Here is an 11,456-nt window from a genome sequence, read left to right on the forward strand (position 1 = left end):
ATTGTAGGTTTATTCTGGAATTTGCAGTTTCAGTCAAGTTTTCTGATGTATGATATGTATAACATTTAGATTGTAGGTTTATTTCCCCGATATTGTTGCTAATTGTTGTCTAGTCTGCCGCCTAAGACATTGAAGCCATTTACAAAGTTATCATGCATGTAACATTCTCATATTGCTAATTCATTTTCCAATTCTGATACCTTCAAAATTTGATGTCATTATGTTATTCATAGTTTTTGTTGTCATTATTTTCTATTATCTTTGTTGCATATATCGAGACATAGCATTTATGCACTTACTGCAAGTGATTAAGAAGAAAATAAACCTGACGGGGATTATTGGTAAAAATCTAGATGTGCCTATAAATCTATTACTTGTTGATATTATTTTTAGTAGTAAAATACCACCAGAAACATTTGTGTAGCAAAAAAACCATAATTTCTAGCATAAATAAAATTTGAGTGAGGAGTAATACCTGCCATCCTAACCAGTAATGATGATAGTATATTGAGCTCCAAATGCAGCAACATAGTGTGTGGCTTCTGGTAGTTGGCTTGAGCAAATGATCACTCAGAACATACCTTGGCATCACATTTGAAATGATAATCGTTGCAAGATTGACATCTTTTCTTAATCAATAACTACAAACTTGGACAATAAAAGAAAAAAATGATATGTAGAAATAGGAATTATGAATTATCACCAGTTTTTTGTGTCCACAGAATTACCTCCGAAACTGTTTTATTTATGTAGCATGAACCACTAGAAAGAAACAAAAAGGATAATGCTCAGCAAGATGGTGTAATCAACAAAGATAAGCTGTAATATGCTATGAGAACCATAGAACAAAGAGTAAAAGAGAAAATAATTAACACAAGCATACGCTGCACTATTCACCTTCTTATTAAATATATACAAGTAATTATAGTGAACATGCTGATGGTTTATTACAAAAAAAACAAACTAATAACAACTGAGAATTGTAGGTGAGTTTTTTTCCTTTAAGTTTCATAACTTTAGTGAATTAAATGCTAACTTTCTTACAGGAACAGAGGAGTTTTATTTATTTGCACCAAATTGTCTCAGTAGGCAAGACTATAATACTATAATGCATCAACCATTTCTATTCTTCGCGTACTTGATATATTTGTCTGGCCAAGTTACACCTTTGTAACATTTTTTCCATAGAAAAATTTTATCCAATGGAAAGGATGTAAAATATGTCTACAAATCATTATTCTAGGCTATGTGAAATTGTGAATAATTAATGGAAGTAAATGAAAGCAATATCTCTCCCTCCCTCTGTGCACATGCATGTGTGGAAATGAATATGTGATAGAGAGCATTTCGTCCTATTCAATCTATTATCATTTGAGAAACATGTTAACTTGCAAAATATTGTTCAATAATTTACATTTAAGCATACATTTCATCCTCATATTTGTGCTTGTTTTTGTCCTTTTGCATCAAATGTTAGTATTGTTCGGCCATTTGAGGATCAACCACCTGAAAACCTGTGATATTAACGTGTTGTGAGCTTCTTAAGCTTAAAACATCACATTATGAGATAAACAAATACCTTTTGGGTAGGCTGAGAGAAAAATATCTAACCCCTTTTTGGCAGGGTTCAATCTAATAGCTGCATCTCAACTTATCCCAAGTCTGAAACCTTACAACTATGAAGTCTGTCACAAATCTCTCAACCTGAAAAACGGTCTCTCTCAGTCATGACAAAGATCAGAATGACATCAATTCATATGTTACATTGAGGACATGATGCAATTATAATAAATGATGCAATTATAATAAAGTAATTTTTCGAATCCATATAGATGAGGTTGATTAAACCAAGACAAATCACCTCAATATAATGCTTCTTTCAAGCATACGTGGTGTATTCCCCATCGGTTTAGCTGAAACAAAAATAAGAGCATCAATTCCTACTAACATCTTATGAAATTTAGGGAATGTTAATATGCCTTAATTTTTTTATGTTAAAATTCTATTTAGAAAATAAAAATTAAAATTTCACAAATGATCATTTGAGATCTGAAAACCTTGCATCAAACGTTAGTTTTGACGATCATAAGAGCATCTCCAACGGAGCTCTAAAATGACGCAAAAACCCAAATTAACGCCAATTCGTTCCTCCAACTGATCAGGAAACTGGGCGCTATTTTAAAGGGCTGCTATAGTATTGCGCCAGGAATGACGCAACACTGTAGATAATGAAAAAAAAAATTCCCTCCGAGTTTGCCCTTAAAGTTTGTTATAACAAATCAAATATTCCAACCATATCCCATTTTATCCATAATATTTCCCATTTTATTCTATTTAGTTTTTTTTTTGCTTTTGTTTTTTATATTTGTATTAATAATATATATTATTTTATATTAACTATTATAATGAAATTAGAATATAAAATAATTATTAAAATAAAATTCAAAAAGGGAAAAAATAGATAATTTAATCCAAACACTTAAAATTTCATAATACTAGAACAAAATGAAGAAATAAGAAAAACTTACATTTAGATAAAAAAAATACAACATAAAAATTGGGACATAAAAAATTACACATAAATTAGGACATAAAAATGTTCTTAGTGAATATTCTTTTTTGTGTAAAATTTGGTGTAATGGGTTGGAGATGGAATAGTGATTTGGTGTAAAAACTACACCAACTTGATATAAAAACTACACCATTTTGAATTTTTAGGTTAGAGATGCTCTAAGCCATTAATAACAGCTTAATTTTTCTTTAAAAAAAAGCAATTATTCTTATGGTTGTGATCATCGGAGGGCAAAAAGTTCATATATCAACAAAGATCAGAGTGCATGATCAGAACCTACAAACAAAGGGGTAAAAAAACACATAACTAAACCCCATAAATGTAAGAGAAAATCACAAAAGCTGCAACTTTTTCCGAATTCAACAGACTGGACAAGAAGAATTCAAGTGTAGGTGAAAGATCAAATCTTAGAGAAGCTCTCATTATCGGTCCTATTCTGATAATTGAGCTCCCCTCCTTGATTATGGAACTATACAATGCATTCTTTTGCTGAAATTGAAACCGATTTGAATTTGAGGAAAACCTAACCCAAATAGAGACAGAAAGTACCTTGTTCTCATCATCAGAAGAGTGATTTCAGCCCCAAAGGAAGTCGGCAAGAAGATGGTCGTCATCTTTGGCGTAGGCCCTCGAGGAGGTGGTCATCAGTGTCGACTTCTACCATTGATTTGAGGAAACTGGCTTGCCCTTTTCGTTTATATCCAGAAGCCCAAGACTCAAGTACAAATCAAAATAAATCCCAACCACCCTATCACCCTCCCTCACTGCTACCTTACTCTCCCTCACCTAGCCCTGTTCCCCACCCCCGTCACAGCCAAAATAAAAATATGTAAGAAAAGAGAAAAAACCAAATTTGGTCTGGACTCCCTAAAATATCATTGGGTCCAAAACAAATTTCAGATGTTAAAATTGAAGATGAATTGAAAAATGGATGACAAATTCGGAAGAAGAAGAAAAATTCATCCAACTTTTAAACAATGTTTTTTATTGATTAATTAACACGGTTTATCACTTAAGTTTGATTAATAGATTTCTTTTAATCTGAGGTTGCATGTTAATAGTTTCTATAATTTCTTTTTATTTGTAATTTTTTTATCAAGGAAGATAATTATCATCGCATGTGTGACTTAGAAATATGATACTAGGTCAGGATGCTCTTATGTGGAGAGAATTGTCGTCGTATACGCGACCACGAGTTTACTTTAGGTTTTTACAAATAATTTTGAAATGGGTCGTTTTTTGAGAATAAAATTGCAAATATGATGGTTTTGAAAATTTGTCCTTATTCTATATGTTGTGTGTTGATGATTGTTACAAGGGAGCACAAGGCATTAATTTAGCAATATTAGTTCATTGAAGTTGGACATATGCGTACAGAAATAAGAATCCTTTCGAGTCCGGCTATGAGGTGCCTTCCATTTAGATACATCTTCAAAGTTTACAATGCCAGATATTCTTATTCATTGAAGTGGGATGAGTTGTTGAAATAAGAGATCTGCACAAGACATAAGTTGTTTACCTGACAATATGTTAAATAATGGAAAACAAAGTAGTAGAGTTACTAAATATCTTGCTGTCCTTCGGCCTCATCTAGGGATGGCAAATTTTAACCCGACCCATTGACCCGACCCGACCCGTTTGTAATGGGTATGAATCAGGTTACATGGGTCAGATCATAAACGGGTCAACTCGAATTTACCTATTTATTAGATGGGTCAATTTGGGTTGACTGACTGACCCGATCAACAACCAGCTTAAACTCGTATGACACAAATAAGCTCCCGATCCCATCACCAAGAAAAGCCCTAGATCCAATCGGATCCAAATCTCTGGTCGTGGCTCTCGTCGCCGTCGCCGCCATCTTCTCCCTCGTCGGCGTCGCCACCGCCACCGACGCTCCCGTCCTCGTCTGCGTCGTTCCCTCCATCTCCGATCCGATCGCCGACGCCTTCTTCCTCTCCGCCGCCGCGATGTTCGCCGGAGCTCTTCATCAATGATGGATCTGACCTCTTTGTGCCAGATCTGCGCGTTTTGAGGGATGTTGGGGTTCGATTTTCTCTCTTTTTGTGTTTTCTTTGGTCTATATAGTGTTTGTATATGTTTTTAATAATAGATATTGGATTTCTTGATGCTGCATTGCTTAGATCTGAGAGCCTTAGGGGAGTGATGAGTTTGATTTTGTTGGAGTCTGTAGATAAGATACTTCTATTGACAGATTGATGTGGCTTGCGTCTTTGTTTAATTTTTTTGTTCAATTTATTTGCTGTTTTGTTATTTTGTTAGACCTGAGTAGAATTTTATATGCATTGTGCATTCTTATTTTAGCTATGATTTTATTTTGTTAGATCTGAGTATAACTGTTTACTAGGCTAGAGGGGGGAGCTTATTTTATTTTCTTATATTTAGTTGTTTATTGGTGTAAATTGGTTGATACTAGACGTAGACGAAATTGTTGTACCTGTGAATACATCCCCATTAATTTAAACAGGCACTTTGTTTGGAGAGCTTTACTATTTGCCTTCTCATAGTTACTGGCCATTATACATTTTCAGTTAACTGTGCTAGGCTATCTGATGGAAGATTTCTGTTGTATGATAAAAAGTATCAGGAAGTTTTATTTCTCATAAGCTAGTCTGCTCTGTACATGCTTATGAAATGCACCTTTCAGTCTTTTAGCACTTCCTGTTGTGTCCCTTTCCTCTTCATTTCTTATAAATATCTGAGCTTGTAGTTAACTGTCTTTATCTTTTCCCTGCTTGCGTCAGGTATACCATTCTTTCTATCGCGCACCTCTTTTATATAAGTTCTTAATTTTCTTTTTAAAAACTTAAAGTTATACACATGCTTTTCTTTTCTTATGCTTCTTCCTAGTTCAGGCAATCACAGTGTTATGAATTTGCTTATTGTTTTTTTTTTATTTTTTATTAATGATAGATGACATGCAACAAAAGTTAGATGAGCTTTCTGAGAATATCATGCAATTGGATATTGGAGAATCTATGCCAACACAAGTATGAATCTCTCATACTATGATGCGGTAGCTGAAGGTAAGAACCTACTAGCTGTTAGATTCTTATGTCATATCTTTATAGACTTGTTCTGAAGTTTATGCTTACCAATGCCAGATATGCCTCTAAAAAGGGTAATGTTATACCACTAATTTATGACCTGATCATGTAACTGAGCTTGATTGAAGGATTGATTGTAGGGTATATCTACAATAAACTGGTCCTATTTGTATAAGTAGGTCTTCATCTGTACCTACAAAGAAATTATAATAATGCATTAGTTAAACATATAGATGCGAATTATAGTATATACTTTGACCGGTTTTCCACATGCTCCAAGTATTCACAAGATTTTACCCGTCATTTTTCATTAACCACATTTGCTTTAATTCTCTTTTATAGAAAACTGTTTTTAACTTCTTTGAAACTAGGCCATGAACATCAAATGCAATTTCAACTGAGATCTTGTACTAAAAAAGGGGATAACAAATACGCTACAAAATCAAGAGAGAAGAAGTGGTGAAGGGTGTGAAGTTAGAGAAGAAGTGGTGAAGGGTGTGAAGTTGGATAGTTGCGACAACAAACGCTGATAATCTATGATGGACGAGCAAATTAAAATATAGGTTTACAATGGAATAGATTTTTTTTTCTTCCTCAATACATGAATACCGCAAAGAGTTAAAGAAGAGAGGGAACTAAAATAAATGAGGAAAAGAAGAATAACTACATGCTACATTATTGTATAATGTCTACATATGTTTTCCTTTACTGCTCTTCATTAAAAACCCTCCACCTCCCCCTCCCCAATTTCTCTCATCAACTCTTCTCCCAGAAAAAGAAAATGTCATCACCCACCAACAGCCCAAGCGCCCAAGCGCCCTCTCCCAAGCTTACCAAGCTCTCCCACGTCACCAATGGCGTCGCCAAAGAAAACCCACCTCTGCTCAAGATCAAGAAACTCTCTGAAAACGCCACCCTGCCCTCTCGAGCCTCTCCTCTCTCCGCTGGCTATGACCTCTCCAGGTCTCTATTTTCAATCCAAAAACAAAACCCTCTTCATTACTAATTTTTTCTAATATTTCACCCCCTTTTTATGTTATAATTTCAGCGCTGTGGCAACGAAAGTTCCTGCTCGAGGAAAAGCCCTCGTCCCTACCGATCTCAGCATCTCTATCCCCGAGGGAACCTACGCTCGCGTCGGTAAGTTTATTTATTTTTTGTTGTTTTTTGGGTGCCTGTCAAGTGTTTGATGAAGCGGGTAAAAGAGGTTCCTTACATTGTTTTGTTTGTGATTTTAGCGCCGAGATCTGGTTTAGCGTGGAAGCACTCGATTGATGTCGGAGCGGGAGTGATCGATGCGGACTACCGCGGGCCGTTGGGTGTCATTCTGTTCAACTTCTCGGACGTGGACTTTGAGGTGAAGGCTGGTGATAGGATTGCCCAGTTCATCATTGAGAGGATCATGACGCCGGATGTTGTCGAGGTCGAGGACCTGGATTCGACCGCCAGGGGTGCTGGAGGGTTTGGATCAACTGGGGTTTGATTAGGAAAGCGAAAATTGTAGCGTCTCTTCTATGCAGGAGAGAGATTAACTATCAAAACTTTGGTTATGGCCTTGTGAGTAAATAGTTTGGGGATCGCCATGGATTAATGTTGGTACTCTTGTGAGTTTGATCAGTAAATCTTGTGAGTAAATAGTTTGGGGATCGCCATGGATTAATGTTGGTACTCTTGTGAGTTTGATCAGTAAATTCACGGAAAGGGGAAAACAAACGTGTTAGTAATTGGTGGTACCTTCTTTTGTGCTGTTGGATTATTTATCTGTTAATTAGTTTTCCTCTATTGAGGGGTAGTGACATCGATATAAGCAGAGCCTTCGAAAAATCCACGTTGATGTGTACATACCCTAACCATGATACAGGAACCTAAAAGTTTCTCCAAAACTGTTCTGTTTCTTTAAGCGTGATGTTATTTCTTTGAATATTTTGAACGCGGAACCAAACTTGGGAGGCTAAAAGCTGCTGCGTAAATCCAGATGATAGCAGAACACTTCATCATCGCCAACAGAGTTGTTGATAATGGCTGCAAAATTGGATCTGGTCGTAGTCCGCAAGGTTTAATATCTACATCTATACCGCTTTTAAAAGTATTGGGTGTTAAAACTTTTGATTTCTCATAATATAGTTCACTGAAATTGCCATACTCCACCCAAACCGTTAGTTTTCGGAAACGTCCCTCGCACTCCTGTTAATTGTAATGGTCCACCTTGCTTGCTTTGATCGATCTTATGCCATCTATAATCTTCTTTGGTTGAAGTTGCATTCTCAGGCTACTCCCCCATCGGTTTTGAAGGTGACGCTGAAGCTCTCAGCTTAAAACCATCCCATCCTGTGTCAAATTGTTCATTTGGAAATCACTTAGCAATGGCTTGCTGAGCAAGGACACATTATCGGAGATTGGAGTCCTTGTCGACCACATTTGCCCTCTTGTGTGGTGGAGTCGAGTGAAACTATTGATCATCTTCGTGTTACATGTCAATTTGCCTGCTCCATTTGGTTGCAAATACTGATCATGATTTTCTGACTCCATTAGCTCTTGCCCCATGGCTTACCCATTGAATGATTGCTGCTTTCAACTCCCAAATACATAAAATCTACGCTGTTGCTTTTGCAACAATCATCTCTTGGCTCTGTTGGAAGTCTATGAATGATGATATTTTCAAGGTAAATCGTTGACCCCTCTCTTTGTTCTCACTTTGACTAAAGCATGCGTCGTGAACATTGTGACCCTACTCTTGGACAAAACAGCCTCAGAATTGTTGGTCTTGGAGATGAGAAAAGACAATTTTGCCTTCAATGAATAATCGTACGTGGACTAAGTGAATAGTTGAGTGTTTAAATTGGTTCTCCTTTCTTTTGGCTTTGAGGGTCCCTAAAGGGGGTGTTTTGGGCTTTCATTTGTTTGTGTTTTGGGCTTTAGGGAGTTGGAACTTGTTGGTATGTCCCTAACTTGTCTCGCAAGTATGTTTGTCAAGTTGAGGAATTTGGCTTATCTTGCATGCCTTTTTGCTACTTGCATAATGTTATCGTCTCATGTGTTTATGCACTCTACTCTCCAGTATAATTCTGGTACAACACATCCGCAACATTAAGGGATCATATGGACACATATATACAATACATAAACTATATTTAGCAATCAGTTTCCTTAGTTTATTCCTTTTTTCCCTAATCATGGAACAACTCCAATTATGCATATCCTATTTTTCCCTTCGCCATGGGATTCACAATATTTCTTTGTTATTTCTCCAAAGAAGTGCGCATGATGAAAATACTTGAGTGTAGTGAATGACTGAATACAACTAGCATAGAGATGGGGTATGCATGTGTCATCTCATTCTTCCGGTTGGCCATAACTTTAAAATTCTTCCTTCACGTTGATTGATATTGTATACATGTTGGAAGCTCTTCCCAGACAGTGTACTCGTCCACTGTTGTGTTTATGCAAGCAGATATTCCACAAAACTGCCTTTGTTTTTCTTTTTCACCATTTTCTCTTTGAACGATTGTTTGATTATTGTCTAATTTATTTATGCATATTTGACATTGACAATATGTTTTAAGACATTTATGCTGTCTCCTTTTAGTGTCTCGATCAACAGCTCAAACTCGAACATATTTGTCTCTGGTTCGTGTGATGCAACTGCACGTTTATGGGATACAAGGATAGCTAGTAGAGCTATTCGGACGTATCATGGTCATGAGGGGGATGTTAATGCTGTCAAGTTCTTTCCAGATGGGCAAAGGTTTGGAACTGGCTCTGATGATGGTACATGTAGGCTATTCGACATGAGGACAGGGCATCAACTTCAGGTTTATGGTCAGCGCCATGAAGATAATGACAATGATGCCCCCATCGTAACATCTATTGCCTTCTCTATATCAGGAAGACTTCTTTTTGCTGGATATTCGAATGGTAACTGTTATGTATGGGACACATTAGTTGCTGATGTATGCACTATTTCCTCTTCCTTTTGGAGAAATACTAGATATCTGAAAGATAATATGGAAATATATTAAGAACTTGCAGGGCATATATTAGGTAATATGATTAAGATGCACACAAGCGAATTATGTGCTTTTTATCTTTAGAAACTTGTTTATTGATTATTTATGGTAATATAAACTGTTGAAGGCCAAGCATTCACTATTCTGTTTGCATAAACAAGAGCTTAGCCATTAGGAAAGGTATGGTGGAAAGGAAGAGTACAGGGAAGGTCAATTCCTTCTCGAGATTCTTGGGCTCTTAAACTTTTTAATTGAATAAGTCACTCAAGTGTATAATGAAGATTTGCTATCTTCCAAGGCTAGTTTTGCTTAATCATGCAAGGTTAAGATGACTTCTGTTCTTTATTTGGAATTGCGGCTTCACTGTGGTCACTCAGCACTCCTCCCAATTTGCCTATATGCGAATTTTAAAGAGACTGCTTCATCTTGGGGCTGATTTGCATACAAGACTATTCAATTTCCACAGTGATTCAATTTGTGAAATTTTGGGGTGAAGAAAGTTCAAATCATTCTTCAATTTCTGGTATTGACCTTCTATCCGAAACCAGATGGTCTTGATCTTTACAATTTACAAAGGCTAAATAGTTCTGCTTAAGGAATTAACAATGTTCTCCTTATATTGTTCTATGCTGGGTTATTGTTTATGTCCAAGACCTTAGATTGAACCTCACCATGTGGCCAGCTATGGTCATCTGCCTGTTCTCATGTGTTTTTTTTAAATATTCCAGCATCTGTGTTTTTACCTTTGTAATTTGCGGTGATTCTCCTTTCTTCTGTAATCTCAGGTAGTCTTGGACTTGGGATCCCTGCAAAACTCACACGAAGGAAGAATAAGTTGCCTGGGTCTTTCGCCGGATGGCAGTGCCTTGTGCACAGGAAGTTGGGATAAGAACCTCAAGGTTAGTTCTTCAATATAGCTTCAATGGTTTATTCAAAACCACATGATGGAGAATCTTTTCTAATTTTAGCTCTAATCTGCTACAACTATTTAGTATGCACTAGTTACTTTGTTTGCTATGTGATGTGTTTTCATTCTTAGGAATTCTTTGAGTCTAAATTCCGAATTGAAAGTATAAAAATATTTTTCCAAATCCACCCTAAAGCAATGTCAACACCTGAAATCTTCAACCTGACACTTGAAATCATTTAACTTACTTAATGCTCCTCATGTTATTTTCTCCATTTGAGAGTTATTATAATCTGGATCTTTCTTGAGTGATGGGTAAGTACGCTGATTTTCATAAGAGTTTAATGAAAACACCCAAGGTATACACGTGAGTATTCTGGGAATATATGTTGTAGCCATTATGTAGGGGTCTATCTTAAACCTTGAAAAAAGGTTGTAAACCGTTGTATTTTCTTTTGCCCTTCTTTCCATCTCCCATTAATAATTTCCCCTGCTTTACTCCTGCCCTAGTGTAAACCTTACATACCATTTATAAACCTAACACCACCTCTTATGATTTATCCAGTGCGTAGATCCACAACTCATGATCATCAACATCTCCAGTACATAGCGGTTCTCATTCTCCTTTTTTCCCCTTTTATTTCTCATTTCTCATTTCTATTTTCTTCGACCTCCACCACTACCCAAGTAATATGAGGTGTGTCTTGAAGCAAATTAAATGATTTCAAATGTCAACTAAAATTCAAGAATTTAAGGACTTAACATGGAATGCTGGAGACCTGAGGGTGCATGTGCGAACTACCAGAAAGAAAAGGAGGGGGTGGGGGGTGGTGTCAGTCAGAGTGTCTCAGCTGTCTAGTTCTTTCTTATGAATTTGATCAAGTCAGTGTTAATATCCTAGG

At 36.5% G+C, this 11,456-nt stretch overlaps 2 protein-coding genes and 1 long non-coding RNA gene across 5 annotated transcripts; 2 read left to right on the forward strand and 1 right to left on the reverse strand.

The window, feature by feature from the left end:
- Positions 1-1,364: 1,364 nt before the first annotated feature.
- Positions 1,365-1,915, reverse strand: LOC109827882. The gene is made up of 3 exons (XR_002243532.1): positions 1,862-1,915; positions 1,612-1,704; positions 1,365-1,514 (listed from the first exon to the last, which is right to left on the reverse strand). It is a non-coding gene; the product is annotated as an uncharacterized LOC109827882 (long non-coding RNA).
- A 2,395-nt stretch (positions 1,916-4,310) lies between these two features.
- Positions 4,311-7,422, forward strand: LOC109827883 (deoxyuridine 5'-triphosphate nucleotidohydrolase-like). 2 transcript variants are annotated; one of them, XR_002243533.1, is made up of 6 exons: positions 4,311-4,618; positions 5,507-5,619; positions 6,413-6,603; positions 6,689-6,780; positions 6,879-7,236; positions 7,306-7,422. XR_002243533.1 is itself a non-coding variant. In XM_020394904.1 (5 exons), the coding sequence occupies exons 3-5, from the start codon at positions 6,422-6,424 to the stop codon at positions 7,121-7,123; spliced, it is 519 nt and encodes a 172-aa protein (XP_020250493.1). In that variant the 5' UTR covers positions 4,311-4,618; positions 5,507-5,619; positions 6,413-6,421; the 3' UTR covers positions 7,124-7,241. The 2 variants fall into 2 exon arrangements, 1 of the variants encoding a protein (XP_020250493.1); XM_020394904.1 differs by lacking the exon at positions 7,306-7,422 and having other exon boundaries at positions 6,879-7,241.
- A 1,136-nt stretch (positions 7,423-8,558) lies between these two features.
- On the forward strand, positions 8,559-11,369 carry LOC109827884 (guanine nucleotide-binding protein subunit beta-like). 2 transcript variants are annotated; one of them, XM_020394905.1, is made up of 2 exons: positions 8,559-9,590; positions 10,433-11,369. In XM_020394905.1, the coding sequence occupies exons 1-2, from the start codon at positions 9,210-9,212 to the stop codon at positions 10,562-10,564; spliced, it is 513 nt and encodes a 170-aa protein (XP_020250494.1). In that variant the 5' UTR covers positions 8,559-9,209; the 3' UTR covers positions 10,565-11,369. The 2 variants fall into 2 exon arrangements, with proteins under 2 accessions (XP_020250494.1, XP_020250495.1); XM_020394906.1 differs by having other exon boundaries at positions 8,559-9,555; positions 10,433-10,549.
- The last annotated feature ends 87 nt before the right edge of the window (positions 11,370-11,456 follow it).

Source organism: Asparagus officinalis, unplaced genomic scaffold (genome assembly GCF_001876935.1).
Source record: "Asparagus officinalis unplaced genomic scaffold, Aspof.V1 AsparagusV1_Un503, whole genome shotgun sequence".
NCBI lineage: Eukaryota > Viridiplantae > Streptophyta > Magnoliopsida > Asparagales > Asparagaceae > Asparagus > Asparagus officinalis.